General features: G+C 35.1%; 2 protein-coding genes across 2 annotated transcripts; both read right to left on the bottom strand.

The window, feature by feature from the left end:
- Positions 1-7716: 7716 nt before the first annotated feature.
- LOC108472187 (uncharacterized) lies at positions 7717-8589 on the bottom strand. The gene is made up of 4 exons (XM_017773693.1): positions 8496-8589; positions 8172-8411; positions 8029-8093; positions 7717-7917 (listed from the first exon to the last, which is right to left on the bottom strand). The coding sequence occupies exons 1-4, from the start codon at positions 8587-8589 to the stop codon at positions 7717-7719; spliced, it is 600 nt and encodes a 199-aa protein (XP_017629182.1).
- A 6942-nt stretch (positions 8590-15531) lies between these two features.
- LOC108472188 (uncharacterized) lies at positions 15532-16676 on the bottom strand. Its single transcript, XM_017773694.1, has 3 exons — positions 16223-16676; positions 15955-16046; positions 15532-15816 (listed from the first exon to the last, which is right to left on the bottom strand). The coding sequence occupies exons 1-3, from the start codon at positions 16674-16676 to the stop codon at positions 15532-15534; spliced, it is 831 nt and encodes a 276-aa protein (XP_017629183.1).
- Between the last annotated feature and the right edge of the window lie 4356 nt (positions 16677-21032).

The following is a 21032-nucleotide window of genomic DNA, read 5'->3' as shown; positions in this document are numbered from 1 at the left end:
ACCCTTTGCTACCAATCTAGCCTTGTATCGAATTTCAATTTTATCGAAATCCTTCCTTCTTTGCATATACCCATTTGCATCCAATTGCCTTCTTTCCTTGGGTAGTGTCACCAACTCCGTGTCTTATTTTTATGAAGAGACTGCATTTCTTCATTCATTGCTTGCTTCCACTTTACACCATCGTGGTTACTTATCGCTTCGTAAGTAGAAGGAACATCATCATCTGCAATTGGAAGTGCATAGGCCACTATATCATCAAAGCGAGCAGCTTACGAATCTCTCTTCTTGGCCTTCTATATGCAATTGAATCTTGTTGTTGTAGAGGTTCTTGGGTAGGAACCTCTTCATCATTTGTCCCTCCAATATTAGCTGGATCATCGTTAACGTTTTCAAGCTCCACCGCCAAAGTACTACTTGGTTTTGTCATCCTTTTGTGAATCCTTGTACTTCAACATGGTTGATTCATCAAAAGTCACATCTCATCGAAAACAATTTTCCTTGTATTAGGACACCGAGACGGTATCCTTTTACTCCATCGCTTATACCCAAGAATAATGCTTTCTTTGCTCTTGGGTCTAACTTAGATTCTTTACATGATAATATGCAGTGGAACCAAATACATGTAAAGAATCATAATCGAGTGATTTACATCCACATCTCCATAGGAGTTTTTCCATTTATTGCGGTGATGGCAACGGTTAATTAGATGGCACGATATGTAATCGCCTCATTAAAATTCTTTGTCCAATCCAAAGATTGGACAACATACATCGAACTTTCTCCAAGATAGTTCGATTCATGCTCGCCACCCCATTCTGCTGTGGTGTATCCCGAACAGTGAAGTGTCGCACAATGCCCTCATCTTGGCATACTTGTAGAAATGGATCATTTTTGTACTCAGTACCATTATCTGATCGAAGTCGTTTGACCTTTCGACCAGTCTGAGTCTCCACCATCTTCTTCCATTTCAGAAATGCATCCAAAACTTCACTTTTTCTTTTCATTAGATACACCCATACTTTTCTTGAATAATCATCAACAAAAGTAACAAAATAGTGCATACCTCCCAAAGAAGCTACTTTGGTAGGTCCCCACACATCACTGTGAACGTAGTCCAGAATTCCTTTCGTATTGTGAATTGCTGGACCAAATTTTACCCTCTTCTGCTTGCCCAGAACACAATGTTCATGTAATTCCATTTTGCAAGAATTTGCACCTTTCAACAAGCCTTGCTTCGCCAATGTCCGCAAAGCTTTTTCACCAAGATGTCCCAATCGCATATGCCATAACTGTAGCCTCGAATCTACATCTTTTGTAGAAATTGTTGATGTTGATCCAATAACTGCATTTCCATTTAAAAAGTACAAGTTATTTCTTCTTGTGCCTTTCATCACCGTCAATTGCCCACTACTACTTTTAGTAATCCATCTCTCAAAGTGATTGTGAGCCCTTTAGATTCTAGGGCCCCTAATGAGATGAGATTTTTCTTCGTGCTAGGTGCGTGAGCTTAACATCTGTCAAGACTTGGATTGAGCCGTCGTGATTCTTCAATTGACTGCATCCACTCCCATTGTCTTACAAGCACTATCATTGCCCATAAGAACAATTCCACCTTCTAGCTCTTTAAGACTAGAAAACCAGTCCTTATTAGGACACATATGGTAAGTACATCCTGAATCCAAAATCCACTCATCCGTTTGACATGCCATTGCCATGCCAACCAAGCTAAAGTCTGACTCCTCATCATGCTCCGCTACACATGCATTAGAAATAGCCTTGCCCTTTTGTAGCTTAGGACAATTCTTTTTCCAATGCCCTTTTTCATGGCAAAAGGCACATTCATCTTTGGCGGGTCTCCCTTTGGACTTTCCCCTTCTACCAGATTTGTTGCTGTGTGAACGTCCTCTTCATCGTTAAGACTTCGCGGTTGTATCTCGTGATCTCTTTTATCTTTCTTTCGAGTCTCGAGATCTATACAACGCACTACGATCGCATCAAATGTGATCGTGTCCTTCCCATGAAGCAATGTGGTGGTAAGATGATCATATTCATCAGGAAGGGAATTCAACAACAATAATGCCTTGTCTTCATCTTCAAATTTCTCATCCAAATTTAGCAAGTCTGCTAAAATTTTATTGAATGAGTTCACATGGTCATTCATCGACATACCGGGTGCATACGTGAATCGATAAAGTTTCTTTTTTCATATAAAGCCTATTTTCAAGACTTTTCGTTAGAAAGTTTTCTTCCATGTATCCCATAACTTCTTCACGATGTCTCCCTCATGATGTAGTACTTCGCTTTTTGGCCAAACATAGGCGGATTGTACCACACGCCTGTCTATTGATCTTGGCCCACTCCTTGTCATCCATCTTGTTAGGTTTTTCTTCAAGGGCTATATCTAGCTCTTGCTGACATAAGACATCCAGGATCTCACATTGCCACATACCAAAATTATTGGTACCGTCAAATTTCTCTACTTCAAATTTTGCATTTGTCACAGTAGTCCTTGCTGATGACGATGCTACTGCCATTTTTCTCCTCAATCCCAACTACTGTATACGTGAACAGTACCGTATTCATAAATAGTGTCGTATATGTGAATAGTACTGTATACGTGAATAGTGCTGTATACGTGAATAGTACCGTAAACGGTCGTATTCCCCAAGTACGAATCTGCTCTCGTACCAATTGTTATGCTGAAGCGTGTGAAAGAGTAAAAATATTGTCTTGAAAAATCACACTAAGTTCAATTCCCAGGAAAGAGAGGTGGATCACGAGGATCACTTAAGTACCAAGTCTTTCCTAGCCAGAATATCCCTCTATCGTAATTTAATAGCACAATAAATCACTACAATCACATTCACAAAATATGCAAAATAAATAATAAAGAACACTGAATTTTAACGAGGTTCAAGAAATTTTGCCTACGCCCCTCAAGCACTACCAAATATATTTCACTCTAAAAATTACAAGTGAAATTTACAAATAGGGAGAGAGAATAATGCCTTAAGTAGAGAATGGCAATTATGGGATGAAGAAAGTAAGAAATGGTTAGGCCTATTTATAGTTGAGGTTCAAGGATCAACTTGCAAAGTCCCTATACAATTAGGGACCAAAATTGCAATTATCCCATGCCAACTTTTAACCCAACTTGCCAACCAATATTACTTTCTACTTTCGGTGCCCACCCATTTTGACTTTTCAAACAAATGGGTGGGTTCCAATATATAGATTTCCATGTCATTCAATAGCAATACCGTACATCAATTGACCAATTTCCAAAACACATAGAAATTACCGTCTTCCACAGAATCAAATCAACAATTCGCTAATGAAATTGAAGAATTCCAACACACACCTGACTTGTGAGACAAGCACCCAAAAACAACTGATGAACTACAATTACCTCAACCTGAAACTCAGCTATATCTCCCTGTTGAAACCGTATTGATTGAAGACGACAAAGGGGAAGAAAGCCAGAACGAAGGGAAAGGGAAAATTTTAAAAAGTCTCCATAATATTGATCCGAATTTTTGGAATCAAGAACAATGGGAGAAACCTTACGTGAGAAAAGAGGGAGAGAGAGAAGATATGAAGAGTAAATTTTGGAATAATGTCCTTTTTTTTAGATTAAAAAATAAAACAAAATATTAAATAATAAATAAAATAAATGAGTATTAAAACTTTAAAACAAAACTCAAATAAAATTGATCCCTCTAAAAACACTCACAAGGATTCAAACACGAGACCTAGAGATTCACTATCACACCCACAACCACTGAACCAACAAGCTCATTCTAACATCAAAACACGATTATAATCCTAATTGCTCACTAACCCTAAACACATACATCAAAACTTCTAACCCCAAATTCTTGGGTGTTACATTTACTCTAGAATCTAGAGGTGAATTTCGAATACATACAACACAACTACCATCACAAGAGAGTAATTCATTCTAACTAGTATAAAATGACTCGATTTCATAATCCGATAATAATAACCCATATTGAGTGTTTCCTTCTCAACGTCAAATGTAGTTCAGATGCAAAATCCATCATGACTCATCTTCACATCCAAACAAAAATCAAAACAAACCATAATATATCCGAGACAAAACTTGATGCTCAACTTTGAACTGTTGACATATTGGACATCATAATACAAACTCAGAAATTTCACGTTTTCTTCCTGGCCACTAAAAATTCAATCTCAAGTTATTACACATTCTGTGATTACCTGATTGAATCAAATAGTCACTGTTATAAGCCTATTGTAAGGTGTCTCATATAATCTCAGAATTGTTTAGCATACATACAATTTCTAGAATTAACGATATTGTTATTCTGGATCTATTCCTGTTTAGTGAACAATTTCAAATATTTTATTTGCATCTCACAATTTTTCTAAAGAATTAATGATTTAATTCTCAACTCCGTAATAATCTACTTAGCATTGTTCAAGGTCATCTGAGTGAAGCATTATTATAAACAATGAACTCCTTTATGGATTTCGGCTGAATCAGTACCGAAGCTTCTGCCAATAAAATTCTCAGCTGATCAAAACTCTATTCGCATTTAACTGACCAAACGAATTCAACATGTCCCTATAATAACTTCTTAATAAATCGTCTATAATACAGATTTTCAAATGCCTAGCATTTCATTCAGGAATCATAACAGGCTATAATAACTTAGATGGAACTTAATGTTAAGCTTTCACTTATTAACAAGCTAAACATTTAACCACAAATTCTGAAATTTCATGTTTCATACTGGACTACTAGTACATCTGTTTCAAATCACAAAATATTTTTATACTACTCGAATGAATGGAATGCATACTATTATGAGCCTCTAATAATTTGTCTCACTTCAATTCCAGATCATTCATAACACACAACCCATTGCAAAAATACAACGTACCATCAACACCAACACTGAACTCTATGAAATGACCATTCTGAATCTATACTTGATTAACTAGCAACTACATTAACTTTTCCTAAAAGTATTCAATTATTAGATAATAATATTTCAATAACTCAAGCCACCGTCATTGTCTTAGGTTCAATTCTTTTTGAATCATTAAATATTTTAGGCTAGACCAGTACAAGAACTTCTGTCACTAAAGCTTTCAGCTGGTCAAAATTCTATTGGCACCTATCCGACCAAACAAACTTAAAATTTTTCTATAATAGCTTAGTTATCGATAAAACAATTATTGAGAAATTTTTAACAAATCTATGATAATAACTAGCTAAGCTCAGAAAACTACGTACCTCTGAAATAATCTTCCAAGCTTTCCAGTTGACAATAGCAGAAATTTTACTCATATCGGCATGAATTCCATCCACAAAAATTAAGTGACCATGAAATCCAACCTCCCTAAGCCAAAATTCACATTTAATAAATTTTGCATATAACTATTTCTCACGTAATATTTGTAAAAAATCTTTAAATGTTGAACATGCTCGGTTCTATTTTAGAATAAATCATTATACCATCAATAAACTCAACCACGAATCTATCCAAATGAGGCTGAAAAACTTGATTCATCATATCCGAATGAGGCTGAAAAACTCGAAGCAAAAGTTTTAAACAAGTTCAAACTAAAGATTTCTCTGTGAAATGAGTAAGTTCTATGTAATTTTCAAAATAACACGAGTGTTTTGGCTAAAATGATATTTTTAGATTTTACTATTTTGAAAGTTAGTATTTTACTTCGGGTTTTTTTAATAATAAACTAATGCAATTCCTCGGATTAGCCTTAACGTCTAGACCGAGTTTAGAGTGTTTCAAAAATATTAATAATTTAAGTTAAAATTACTTAAATTCAGTATACAAATATGATAATTTGAATATTAAAATTTTAGTTAAAATTTCATAACACTATAAGAATGAATTAGAGTCATTCTCATGCATTTAACAAAGGGTTAGATGTTGCGAAATAAATTAATCACTCATTTTATACACTTCATCCATGGGTATACATCGCAAATATTATTTATTTACATTATTTTCCAAATAAAGTTGAAGTTATAAATATTATTTCGTTCAAAAAAGTTATAACTATCATTCAAATATTATTATATTATTTTTAATAAAATATTTTGTATAAAAAATAAAACACCCTTAAATTGGTATTTGCTATTTTATAAAAAAATAAGATTTTAATCTACAAATTAGTATCTAAACTATGATAAATTTTTCTAAGTTAACATTTTTTTTTGTTAGTAGTGATACTGAGCTGTATTTTGTTATTCAAATACCTCAAAATATTAGATCCATTAATTTTTAATCAATTATAACATGCGATATCATATAAATTTAAAAAATCATATTTTAAAATCTTTCATTTTCATTTTTCTTTTACGCCATTTATTTTTACTTTTTTTCATTAATTACATATAGATATTAACTTCTAGGACTTGATTTTTAACCTTAAATTTGTAAATATTAACCTCAACTTTTGCAGAATTGCTAACCCAACCAAATTATTTGTGCCTACAATTTATAATCTACATTTATAACTTATAATTATATATACAAAGAAAAACAACATACAAAATCTCTTAGAATTGATGAAAATGATTTTGAGTATTGAATATTTTTCTATTTTTTCAGAGCAAAAATTTGTATTATTAATAAAAAATTATCATTTATAGGTAAGATATCTAATTAGAATGTCAATTTGGCGGGGTGGGTGCGGGTACTCCCACTGCACCCATCCCAGCCAAGAATTTTCATCTCAATCTCTGCCTTACGATTCATTGTGGGTACAAAACCCAAAATCATTCCCACCCCACCATCCACGTAGGTCCCTAAACCCACCTAATCCTCGTTATACCTGCCTTGCAACCCATTTCATACAATGTATTTATAAGTATCAGTTAAATAAATATAAACCAATTTTTTAAAAAAAAACTATATGAAATACTTGCCCTCCGGACTCCCACCACATATGTGACATTATTCCAACTGTCACCATTTAAACAAAAAGTCATTGCGACCCTTTATTTGGTAAATAAAATATAACTTCAACACGAATTTAAAAAATTGATAAAATAAAGTCCTGACAAAATATTCAAATACAAAATACCCAGGTAGCTACGAAGCTCAGACATATTTTTCGATTGCCTCCACTCAACTATAGCTTCAATCTTCTTGGGATTTACTCGGATCCTTACTACAGTTACCACATGACCCAAAAAGGCAACTTCCTGTAGCTAAAATTCTCACTTGCTGAACTTAGCATACAACTATTTTTCTCAAAGTATTTGAAGTATAGTACGAAGGTGATGATCATGCTCAGTTTCAGATTTAGAGTAAATCAGAATGTCAAGTACGATTGGAATACTCAGTTCATTAGATCCATAAAGGCTACCGGGGTGTTCGTCAAATCAAAACGCATTACTAGGAACTCGTAATGTCCGTAACGAGTCCTGAAGGCAGTTTTGTACTCATCAGTCTCCTTTACTTTGAGCTAATGGTAACTAGAGCATAGATCAATTTTGGAGAAAACAGATACTCCTCGAAACTAGTTGAACAAGTTGTCAATCCTCGATAACGGGCACTTATTCTTGATTGTCAACTAGTTTATCTGTCTCTAATCTATGCACATTTTCATCTATCTGTAATTCTTCTTAACAAACAATACCGGTGCCCGCCATAGAGACATGCTCGATCAGATAAAGCCCCTATGGAGAAGTCCTTAGAGATGTGCCTTTAGCTTGGTCAGCTCCTTCGGTGCTATGTAGTAGGGTGTAATAGACACAGGAGTCGTACCTGGTAATAAATCAATGTCAAATTCCACCTCCCGATCCGGAGTTACTCCGGACAATTCCTCAAGAAATACATTCGAATATTCCTTCACAGTGTATATATCTCCCACGATAAGCTTTACTGGATCAGACTAGAATATGTAGGCAAGGTATGCCTCGCACCCCTTGCAGACTAACTTGTCTTCTACAAGTGTGAAGATTACGTTAGAAAGATAATCTCAATGCTCACAAACAATCACTACCTCTTCATTCTCATTCATTCTCAAAGTAACTCTCTTAGTTGCATAATCTAGACTAACCTGATATTCTACAAGTCAGTCCATTCCTAGAATCAAATCAAACTCATTAAAGGGTAACTCCTTTAGGTCGACTGGAAATGCCTTACCTTGGATCTCCAGGGGTACCCGTCTATATACTCTATCAACCTGAATTGACTGACCCAAAGGAATAATCACAAAAAAATCTCTAATAGTATTTTCAGTAGTTAAATCCAGATTTGCAGAAACAACGCTAGCAATATACAAGTGAGTAGATCCAATATCAATGAGAGTATAGTACGATACAAAATGAATAAAGAAAGTACCTACAATGACATCAGCATCATCGCTATCCTCGAGATACCTCGCTACATACACCAAAGTCGGCTAACGAGCCTCAGCCTAACTTGCACATCTACCTAGTGCTCTCTATCCTCTCCCAGACCCATTACCACTTCTACCAATACCATGACCCCTCGGTGGTTGTGAAACCACTCTCGAAAGTTGAATAGATCTCAGAGTCAGAGTCTGTGCCACTGTTGACATTTATTCTGGTCGATGGGGGAAATCCCTAACTCAATGTTCCATTAACCCGCAACAGAGGTATGCTCCTAACTTCCTCCAGCACTCACTGGATAGTGTTTTCCACAATCATTGTACAGTTGAATCTCAGTCGCTACAGTTGGTACCTCGGGCCTTAGGGGCCTATAAAATCTCACCCATTTCTCAGGGCACTATTTAGAACCAGAGGGACTTGAATCCTTCTTACTCTTACTCTGATCCCTCTTGTGGTCATGCCGCTCACGCTCAGTGCACTTTACTTCCTCTACTATATTTGCTTTATCAATTAGAACTGTAAAAACCCACTCCCTCTGAGGAGCTATCAGAACCCGCAGATCATATCTCAATCCTTCCTCAAACCTCACACACTTTCTATAGTCAGACACTACTAATGTTCGTGCATACCTTTTTAGTCATAAAACCTAGGCTTCATATTCAACCATAGATCGGTTGCTCTGAACTAGGCTCATAAACTCATGTCAGTGAGCCTCAACATAACTTGCCCCTACATACTTACCCTGCAAGGCATTCTTGAAATTATCCCAGTTAACCTATTCAGTTTGAGTACCTTGCTCAACTGTCAACCACCACTGATAGGCTTCGTCTCGGAATAAAGACACCGTACATCTTAATTTCTTAGTGGGGTTAAAATCCAGATCAATCATAATATGCTTGGTAGCTTCGAGCCAGTACTCAGCAACGGTAGGAGTGACGCCTATGATGCCCCTGAATAGTCCGGCCCTATTCGACCAAAGTTGTTCAGTAATTAGCCCTCGGCTTGTCGACCTAGAATGGGTCCCTACGACACTCTCCAATGCTCAAATCATAGCATGGGACAGTACGTCGTCCCCAGTAGTCAGAGTTTAGGACTCCGTCTCAGCAGTGGTGTCTCGCTGGTCTCCAGATTGAGCATACTACCCATAGAGGATGACTCTATTGGAGCTCCTCCTTGGCGTCCTCGACGCCCACAAGTTCCTCGCCCACGACTACCACGCGAAATCATTTTTAGTAATCTAGCTACAATGTCAGAGTGTACGGATTAGTTCAGAAATTCAACATGATAATTGTCGAAACCATTTTTTTTGAAAAAAGGGGTCGACTTTATTTAGAAAACGAAAACGAACATGGTAGTCGCCACCAATCCTTTTTTATGAGGTGTGATCGGGTCACCTTATGATTGATCGTTTTAATAAAACATTTTGATTTACTAAAATAACGATTTTGGTCTATGAAATTCGAGAAAACAGTTCGGGAGTCGGTTACATATGAGGAAGGATTAGCACCTTGTAACACCCAAAATTGGTACCTAATTGATTAATTAATGTCTTAACATTGAATATTTAAAAAAGAAATTGCATTACGATCCCTTTTTTTATTAATTTTAATTTTACTAAAAAAGGGCTTGAATAAATCGAAACAACATTAAAGATCATCTCGTCTCGAGATAACAAAAGCTCACATCCCGTAAATTAGGACACGACACCTTGGACCTTTGAGAATGAGCTTGTCTTTATTTTTATATTTTTGAAATCCCACGTGTTTTAATTTAGAAGGATATTCGGTTATTTAGATTCATCGAGAAAAATTGAAACCCCGTTAGTTAGGGCACGGCTTTCTCAAATTTCTAAACACAAAATATTACCTTTATTTTTATTTAAAATTCATGTATTTTAATTTGAAAGGATATTTGGTGGTTCAACGAGAAAATCGAAACCCCGTAAGTTAGGGTATGATTTCTCATTTTCTCAAAATATGAAATATTGCTTATTTTCAAAATTTCCCTTTTACTTAATTTGAATAAAATTAATGTTATATTTAAAACGATAAAGTAATCTAAAATAAACCAACGATATATGTTGGAAAGGATACGACTTGAAGATGTCAAAATAATAAAATGGATGATAGCATAACACCAAGAAAAGGAAATTGATAACCATATAACAACGTATACACATGCGAGCAATATGAATAAAAAGCAAGGCAATAATAAATAAATAAATAAGAAAATATATACGAAAATGAAAAGAAATGAAAAGGCTGAATTTAAACATAACTGATTTTATTGAAATTTAAACGGAACTGGGGAAAAATTACGAAATAATTAAGGAAATAGCGAATAGAGGACTAAACTGAAAATTCAAAAATGTCTAAATCAAAAATAAAATAAGAGAGAAGGTTAAGTTAAAATAGAAGAAAAATAATAAATAAAAAATAGAAGTTTGGAACCCCAAAACTAATACTAAACAAATAAATAAATAAATATAGTGTAACATAAATCAAAAATCATAATATTAATAATGATGATGATGATATCAATAATAATATAATAAAAGTAAAAATATTTTAAAATTTGAAAGATGTAAAGATATAATAACTAAATAGTAAATAAGATGACAAAAATAAAAATAAGTAAAGTCTATTTAAAAAAAGAATAAGTAAATAAAAATATTTAATATCAAATTAATCAGTTTATTAATATAATATTAATAATAACACAAAAAAGGAGGCTAAATTGGAATCAAAACAGAATTTTGGGTAAAAATCAAGGATGACAAATAGGGTGGAGGACCGAATTGCGACACGTGCACAACATGGAGGGACCGAAATAGAAAATATCCCCGCCCTCCAAAACTGTGATGTTCTTTATGGGACCAAAACAAAATAAAAATAAAATTCTGGGGTAAGAATAAAAGATAAAACAATGAAATAGGACTAAATTGAAACGTATGTTAAAGACCCTCTCATCTCGAGGTAACAAAATGTCACATCCAGTAAATTAGGGCACAACACCTCGAATCCTTGAGAATAAGCTTTTTTTTTTTTTAATTTTCTATTCAAAACTCATGTATTTTAATTTTAAAAGGACATTCGGTTATTTAGGTTGAACGAGAGAAATCGAAACCCAGTAAGTTAGGGCACGACTTCTCAAATTTCCAAATTCAGAACATTATCGGCCGTTTTACCCAAAAAGGTCCTTTTCTAAATTTAATTACGAAAATGGGCCATTTATTGGGTTATTTACCGGATCAGGCCATTTTCCATGAAAACGCGTCCACGTCAGCACGCTTTAGTGTCCACGTCAACAAAATGCTTCCCTGGGGGAGCATTTTGTCCACGTCAGCAAAAAACGCGTCCTTGGGGCACGCTTTGCTGGCGTAGACAAAACGCTCCCCCAGGGAAGTATTTTGCCCGTGTAACGGTCAAAAATTTGACCGTTGGCTTCCAACTCCAAAAAATATATATATAAAAAGGCCCTCCCCAAATCATTTTTCACACAAATCTCTCACAATTTCTATAATTCTCTCAAAATTCCTTTCCCTTCATTTATTTTTCACACAATTCTCTCATAATTCTCAACATTCTTTCAATATTCCCTTAAAAAATCTATCAAATTTCTATCAAAATTCTATCAAATTTTTTTGTTTAAATTTTTTTTGAATTTAATTTTTTTATATTAAAAAGATCTGATTGTGTTAGCAATGGCCGGAGAATTAATCTATCTCAATAATAAGCACATCTTCCTTGATCAAATGACAATGGTAAGTGATAATTTTAAAATTTCAATACTATTCAATATTTTTTAATTTATGCAAATTTAATTAAATTTGCAATACTATTTGATATTTTATTCATTTATGCAATTATAATTAAAATTTCAATACTACTTGATTCTTTTTTCATTTATGATGTTTGCATTAATTAATTTATGCAATTTTAATTATTTTTGTTTTATAAATTTTTATAATAGACTGCAGATCCAAGGTTGCAATGCTACATCCATAATATATTTGGTCCTCCATCGCCATTGATCAAGAATTACTTGCGGGAAGCGGGATTTTGGCACGTGGCCACGATAGGCTGGGGGTGCAAGTTGGACCCGAAACTAATCAGTGAGTTGATAGAAAGGTGGAGACCCGAGACACACACTTTTCATCTTCCATGCGGAAAGTGTACTATCGCTCTAGAAGACGTGCATTTGCAATTGGGATTGCCGGTGGATGTGTACGCAGTCACCGGGTCCGCATCATCTACTGATTGGGGAGCTGTATGCTACAAGCTTTTAGGTGTTATACCGAATAATATTAATGGAGGTCGGATTGAGATGGGCTAGTTACGAGACACATTCTGAAGTCAGATAATGATTCAATTGAACTTGAAAGAATACGATATTCTCGGGCATACATTCTTGAGATGATTGGAGGTTATCTAATACCAGACTTGTCACGAAACCTCATACATATGAGATGGCTACTGAAACTCGTAGATTTTAGAGCAGCCGCGAATTGAGTTGGGGGTCTGCCTTGTTGGCAACATTGTACAAGGAAATGTGCGGGGCGACGCGACCGAACAAAGGCAAAATAGAAGGTTGCCTATCACTACTGCAATCATGGGCACGGTTTCGCTTTCCATTTTTATATCCTCGAGTGGACCACCCATATACATTTCCACTCATAACGAGGTAAATTTTATATTAGATTTTACAATTATTACGTAGATTTAGAATATAATTGTATGCTAAAAATTTATTTAATTAGGTGGAATCATTCGGCGAGTTATGTCGGAATACCTACCTCTCTCGAAGATATACGGCTTCTATTAGACCAACGATCGGATGCAGAAGTAAGTATTAAATAAAATATATATACATAATAAAATAATCATTTCGTATTTAGTATTTAGTATTTAGTATTATGTATTATGTATATAAGTAAAATTTTTATCATGTTCATATGGTTTCAATGGACACCATACGAGGATCCGGCAATTCAGGCAGTAATTTCGGATGAATTCCTTCAAAATCCAAACGTTTTGCATGTGAAGGTCCTATTGGTGAACTATGCTACCATGGAGATGCACCAGTCAGATAGAGTATTGCGGCAATTTGGATTTCGACAATCGATTCCCGTGGCACCCGAGGTGTTTGATGATTAGCAAAAAGTCGACTTACGACAACTGCATACGGATTGGCCGAGATTCTGGTCACACTATATCGAAATGTGGGAAAATCGGTATGATTATATACCTACACAGGAACCGATCATCATTCCAGAGTTAGCATGTGTACCAGAATACATGCCATGGTTTAGGATCCATGGCAAACCATATTTATTGTCAGAAGAGGGAGGCGATGACAAATTCATGCCCAAAGGGAATGACAAGGCCCTTTAAATTCAAGAAGAAGAGACGACGACGTAGACCCATTAATAGCACCCACACAATCACCAGCCCAATAGTTCAACCGACAACACCCACATCACAGCCTTTTTAGATTATGCCAGGTGCGTATCCTAGCCCTTATATGTATCCTAATCCTTATATGTTTCCTTTTTCTAGTCCTATGGTAGGATGGAATCCATGTACCAGTTCATCTCCGTTCCTGATTACTCTGAGTCAACAGCTGATATATAAGCCGCCGTTGCATGAGGAATCGTACGAGGTGCCATCGGGGAGCTCTTCTTTCTACCAATCTTCATCACCTTACGGGATTCAAACACCTCTACCATGGGTGATGCAAACACCGTCACAGTCATTATTCTATCAAGGTGGGTCACCCTCCCAACACCCACAACCAGATCCCCTGCCGGAGGAACCACAACCCCCACCGGAAGCTGATCGAAGAAGGAATCCAGCATGGACCCATCGACAGCCCCTATGTGGCACTAATTTTGACCGCCATGGACATTGATTTTTTTAATATATTTGTACAATTTTTTTATATTGTTTCATTTAATAAAATAAAATTTCTTTTGAATAAGACAATTGTAATACAACATAGTTTTTTATGACAACTATCAACTATTTCGATTTGGACATGATCTACTTGTATGGCCTGGGTTCCTACACCATCCGCACAACTTTTATTGATTGGTTGTTTTCCGGATATCCATATTGGTACATATTCTAGTCGAGCAAGGTCGACCCTTTGGTTTGCGACGCAATTCTCTATCCGGTAACAGCTTAAATGGAGCAAGCGATACAGGCGGCCACTTACGTTCATCTGGGACAGGTGGAAATACATGTCTCCACATGTTGTAGATGGTTTCTAGTTTCTACACTTCATCGACGTAGCTCATGGGATCTAGACGGAGATTCTGACAAGTTGCAATTACATGAGCACATAGATAACGAAGTGCGTCAAACCTCCCACAGTCGCAAGTCCTATTTCTCAAGTGTACACAATATTGCCCGCCAATAACACCTTCGTGCGGTCTGTCAAACTCCATCACACGAAACCATAAGTTGTCTCGATCCTGACAGACTGTGTGCATGGTATTTGCCCGCGCATTCACCTTGTTAATTTCTTGCAATCTCTTTGTGCACCATACACAGCCTCCTTGTATTTGGCCTTTATAACTCGCTGCTTACTTTGGAAATAGTGTCGCTAAATGAAAATATGTCTCTTTAACAACCGATGTCATCAAAAAATGACGTGTTCCTTTTAGATCAAAATTTATGCATTCAGTCAGGTTTGAGGTCAGATGACCATATCGTAGGCTACCGTCGTATGCTTATGTCCACTGTTCAAAAGGTATGTTACAGAGGTAGTCTACGCCTTCTTCGTTAACTGAATGCAAAACCACCAACATCTCATGAAAACGATCCTTACTTATCTCATACCCTGCCAATATAAGTTGATAGCAAAAATTACATACCGCTTTTCCATTTAAAATAAATTCAATATTACAAAAGAAATTATATTAATAGATATTAAATACCCATGTTGGTCATTTGTCGTTTTTCACTTGTAAATCGAAATTGCCCGTAGTAGTTGGATGTAACCTGCCTTAGGCAATATCGATGGTGTGTGCGATGCCACAGGCTTCCTTGTCACTCAATTGTAGCTAGTATTACGATGCCCCGGTCTGATATGACACAGATATTAGGTTAGGGGCAGACATGCCTCCTTAACCTAGAAAGAAAGAACTCCTAGTCATCAGCTGATGCTCTCGATGTTATTGCAAATGCAATTGGTAGGATTCTCCCACTGCCATCCTGTGCCATAGCTAGCAACAGCCGATGGGCATATCTACCGTACATAAAGATACCGTCAATTTGTACCAATGGCTTGCAATATAGAAATGCGTCTCGGTATTGCTTAAAGCTCCAGAACAAATGCTTAAATACTTGGCATCCATAGAGCAATCGGTCATTGCAGTATATAGGTTTCGTTTCAAGGTCTGTTATGCAACCTGGGACATATCTCTCCAGCACCTAACACCACTGGCACACTTCATTACATGAAGCATTCCACCCACCATGAATCTTTTCCAACGCCTTCTACTTAGCTATCCAAGCCTTACGGTAAGAAGGCATGTACCTCAACTAGCTACGAATATTGGCAATTAAGACCGGCACTAAAGTTCTAGGATCCACCTTCATAGTCGGTAGTATTAAGGTAGCTAACATATCTAAATCCATCTTGGGATGATCTTCCGAAACACCTGTCAACGAGGTACGTTAAAAAATGCAATAGTACGTAATAACAGTACTGTTAAAAAACTCTAAATAGTTAGTGATACTGTACCAGCAATACATGTATATGGACTTTTGTACTTTTTTATCTCCCATAAGCCTGTCTTTTTCCTCAACGAGGCCATGATTTTTCATGAACATGTACTGTCTTGCACTACACACTTGGCCTCAAACTTATCAGATTTGGATTTAAGCATGTTGTAGTTAACCCCGTTCATTATGCTATGTTGTTTTGATGCACCAAGAAAACTATCTTTATTGGAAAACTCCTTACCAACTTCCAATTTACCCAAATCCAATAAGGAACTTATACAGTCACGCCTTCGGTGTGGTAAATCTGGAAACTCCAACGCATCATCTTGAGATAGATCGACATTATACATGTGGGCTAGAGGCGAGTAAGCCCTGAATCGCAGATCTTCTTCTTCATCATCTGAACCCCCTTCAACATCTTCAGGTATGGTTGGAAGAGGCTCTGGATCAAAAAATAATGCAACTTCTGCACCATCGGGACTGGCCTCTCGAGGTGGATCCTTATCGGACTCATCATCTGACCCATCATTATGTGCAATGTAGAAGGTCCCCTCACCGGTGGACATCGTAGGGAGTACATCATCCCTCCTTATGGACGTTTCACAATGTCTCCAATCAGATGTGGATTGCCAACCATTAGAAGTTGATGTTATTCCCCAATACGTATTGTAAGAGCCCAAATTTGACCGGGCTGAAAACCAAATAAAAAAGGGATAAATAAATAAACAATTGTTTATTTAACAGTCTAAGTCCATGTTACAAAGCCCAAACAGTGGGCCCAAAATCAAATATTTCAAACCCATAACCTAGCTAATTACCTGGTACCCATTACACCTTACCTAACCCAGAATTAAAGTGGCCCAATTGACCCAAACTCTCAAAGGCCCAAAATTTAGAAGCATTCGGCTAAGGTTAGAAACCCTAGCCCTCTCCTCGCGCTGCAAGAAATTTCTAGAAGCTTCGGACACTTCAAATGACGTGGCCTTTCATCTCAATCGTTGCCACCAAGCATGCCGTGATTTCTCGACTCTGCCGTCATACATCACGCCACCATCGATGTGCAAGACACGCTAGAATCCGGCGTTGGCTCCATCAGTGCGCAGACATCAGTGATCGAGCGAGATTCTCGTGGATTACCTGCGAACAAAAGAGGAAACAAAGACAGAAAACCAAGGCAAATATGGAAAGAAATCTTTGATTTCTTTCCTAAAACATAATAGCCTAAGGCTATAAAACCTTTCTGTAAATGGAGATTTGGAGAAGAGACACAGAAAGATACAGAGATAAAAAAAAAAACACAGAGTCATAGGAAAAAATACACCACAAAAAGATATTGTACATCGAGTATTTTTTGAATAATATACCGAAGGATTTCGAGAGAAATGAAGGTGACTCATTGCTCTTTTTCTGTTTTTACTTCATTTTTTATTGCAAACAATCGATATATAATATATTAAACAGACAGAGGAAGAAAATACCTTGAGAATCGCCCTGAAAAGCGAAGCTTTTCAGGTTCCGATTGTCGTGTGTGGCAGAGTCGGTTACGGCGCATGGATCTGAACACGGAGGTCCGATGAACAGAGCAGATCGGCCTAGGGCCGGAGCTCAGAGGACCGGGGAACCATTTCAGAGGATTTCTTTGATTTTTTTTTAGAACCAGGTTTCTAAATGATTTTAAAACTAAGAAGTTGGCTTATATAGCCTTGACGAAACGACGACGTTTTAAACTCCCCAGGATCCGCGCGTTGACCCGATTACCCGGAGAGGATCCGCGGATTTTTAGAGTTGGGTTAATTACCCAATCGGTCCTTCCACCCTTTTTAATTTATAATTACGCTTTATTTTATTTATGATTTGGCCCTATTATTTTATTTTAGTTTTAATTTAGTCCCTACAGTAGCTGTTTTAAATCCAAGGTAAAACACAGTCGTTTTGGGAATTAGGAAATTTGCCCAATGAGTCCCTTTGGTTTTGCACATGTTTTAATTTGGACCTTAATTCAGCTTTATCTTCTTAAATTCGCCCCAGTAATTTTGCTGAACTTTAAATTTAGCCCTATATATTTATTTCTATTATATATACATAAAACTTTATATATTGCTATTTGTTTTATTTTTAATCTTATTATATAGTCATATTATTATATTATTATTATTTATTATTTTTCATAAATTATTTCACACTCTTATTTATATATTATATTTTATTTGTATTATATGTTATTAATTATTTTTATATACATATATACTTTCATATTATATGTTATAATATTATGTTATTTTTATATACTATTATATTTCTTATTTCCTATATATTTATATTATATCTTATTATATAACATTTATTATACTTTTATTTTTACTCTATATTACTTATTTTTTTATACATGTGTTATGTATATCATATATTATCTATTATATTATTTATGCCTATATTATTCATTATATTATTATAATTTTAAAATTTGTAAATTAAATTATATTTTTAACTCATATTATACACATATCTAATTGTTAATTATTTATCGTTATGCATTATTACATTTTAAATTGATATTTTATATTATGAATTCTTTTACATACTTTTAAACCAATATTATATATATATATAATTATTATTCTTTTATAAACATTTTGTTGTTATATATTACATATTGTATATTAAATACTATCCTAAAATTATTATTAAATATCATATTTTTTAATTATAGGTATACTTTGTTAACAATTATTCACTTTATATTATATTTTTATATATATATTAATTCTTTTATGTATTTTATATTGTGTGAATCATGTAAGTTAAATGCTATTTTATATTTATTATTTGATGTTATATTTTGTGAACATATACATTGATATTATATTTCTTTTAAATTGTGTATCATGCATCATTTCTTAATTATTGCTATGTAAGTTTGCATGTTTTGCTCATCCATCTTCAATATAAGTTGTATGTATCTTTGTATATATGATGTAATTCTAAACACGTATGCATTTAGGATATGATTTTTTTGTATTATTGCTATTGTATTGTTAAAATGCATGTTTTATTCACTTATTATTGCAATATTCTATTCTATAGTGATAATGTGATTCCTTATGCATCATTTTTTAAAAAATCGAGACTCCAAAGTTTTCAAAAAATATAAAGGAAATGCTTGGTGTTTTGAAATTTTGAGAAAGTAGTGTCCTAACTTATTGGGTTGCCACTTTTCTCGTTGAGTTGGAATAATCAAGTACCCTTCTAAGTTTTTTTTTGAAGGTTTTCTAAATGCAAGCCACTATCTTGGAATTTCAAAGCAATATGTCCTAACTTATTGGATATAGCGTTTTGCTGTTTCGAGATAGGAATTTCCAAAAAAGGTTAACTTAGTGTCAATACTTTGATACGAGTGAACCCCAATTTTCAAAATTAAAATATTTTAAAGAGGACTACATCTTAAAATTTTTTAATTTTCGACATTAAAGACACTTGATAATCAACTAGGTACCAATTTTTGGGCGTTACGAGGTGCTAACCCTTCCTCGTATGTAATCGACTCGAATCCATTTTCTCAATTTTCAGAGACCAAAATTAATGTTTTAAAACAAAACATTTTATAAGGTGATCCAATCACACCTAAAAAGATTGGTGGCGACTCCCGTTTTCGTTTTTCTTAAAGTCGATTTCCATTTTCCAAAACTCGATTTAAAAATGGTTTCGACAGCTTGGCGACTCCACTGGGGAATCCACCAATAAGAGAGTCAAGCCGTGTAATTGATTATCTCCTGTCTTAGTGTCGGAAATTAAAAATTTTAAAATTTAATCCTCTTTGCATTACATGTGTTTGTATTATTGCATGTGTTGCTATATTCTGATACGCATTGCATTTGCATGACCGCTGTGGTCATACCCTTAAGTGGGAGTGAGAAACTACGCCTTCGTGAGGTTTTCACCTCCGTGCAGGATAGTGGATCACTTTCGGAATACATCCATACTTATGGTTTCGTGAGATTTTCATCTCCGTGTAGCCATAGGGAAATGAATTCCCCCGAACTGAACTCGATTCAAATGAGCCTATAATGGGTGAGAATCGAGGAATCTGCTAGTTCGGGTACCTCAAACTTTAGAACCAACTTCATATCGAAAAACCGTAAGAGCTCAACTTAGTTAGGTTTAAACTTTAGATATTACCCTTATGAATTATCGTTGAAATTTATTGATATCATGTGATACTAACTATCTCTTTTCCTTTTGTGCATGTCATGTTGCATTTGAAAGGTATCGATTCACGGTCAGTTTCTAAGTTATGAAGTTTTATTATGGAGAACGGACTTCTTGATAGAGTGGAAGGCAACGCCAACATCCATAGATGGTCTGAGCAAACTCAAATAGAAAAGGGAGATAGTATAGCTGTGGGATACGCGTCGGAGCTATCAGATTATACCCATATTAGTGGCACGCAGAATAATCTCTAGGAGCTTAAGGAGATTTGGGATCAGTGGGGCAAAAAGACCAAGCAGTTATTCTACAATAATTACAGAAACTTACCTCACTTGTTCGATGTTCAGGTAGATGAGCTGTAACGCCCCAAAATTTGGGTCTAGAAGAGTTGGGTTTTGAGTCTGGGATTTGGATAGAAGAAATCCTGAATATTGAGAAGTTTTAAATATTACTAGTGTTTAAAAAATATATATATATATTGATAAAATATTTATGTTATTACTAATATTTAAATTTTTATGAAAATTATTATCATTATAATTATTAGATACAAATATATTTATAAAATTATTGTTGTTAATTTAGTGTTTAAATTAAATTATTATTAGAAAATTTTATCTGTATCTATTTTTATTGATTTATGGAAATTATAATTATTATTATTAGGAAAAATATATATATTATTGTAGTTGAAATTTTCATTGTTATGGTTATTA

Source organism: Gossypium arboreum, chromosome 11 (assembly GCF_025698485.1).
Source record: "Gossypium arboreum isolate Shixiya-1 chromosome 11, ASM2569848v2, whole genome shotgun sequence".
Lineage (NCBI taxonomy): Eukaryota > Viridiplantae > Streptophyta > Magnoliopsida > Malvales > Malvaceae > Gossypium > Gossypium arboreum.
The sequence above is the reverse complement of the archived record's forward strand: the minus strand, read 5'-3'. Positions and strand labels throughout refer to the sequence as shown.

Coding starts and splice junctions, on each gene's coding strand:
- LOC108472187 (XM_017773693.1), bottom strand. CDS start 8,589: ATGTCAACAGTGGCACAGACTCTGACTCTGAGATCTATTCAACTTTCG. Junction 8,412..8,495: donor TCATGGTATTGGTAGAAGTG/GTAATGGGTCTG, acceptor TGGTGTATGTAG/CGAGGTATCTCGAGGATAGC. Junction 8,094..8,171: donor GGTACCCCTGGAGATCCAAG/GTAAGGCATTTC, acceptor ACTGACTTGTAG/AATATCAGGTTAGTCTAGAT.
- LOC108472188 (XM_017773694.1), bottom strand. CDS start 16,676: ATGTCCACCGGTGAGGGGACCTTCTACATTGCACATAATGATGGGTCA. Junction 16,047..16,222: donor CAAGTGTGTAGTGCAAGACA/GTACATGTTCAT, acceptor CCTCGTTGACAG/GTGTTTCGGAAGATCATCCC. Junction 15,817..15,954: donor ATCCTAGAACTTTAGTGCCG/GTCTTAATTGCC, acceptor CAGTGGTGTTAG/GTGCTGGAGAGATATGTCCC.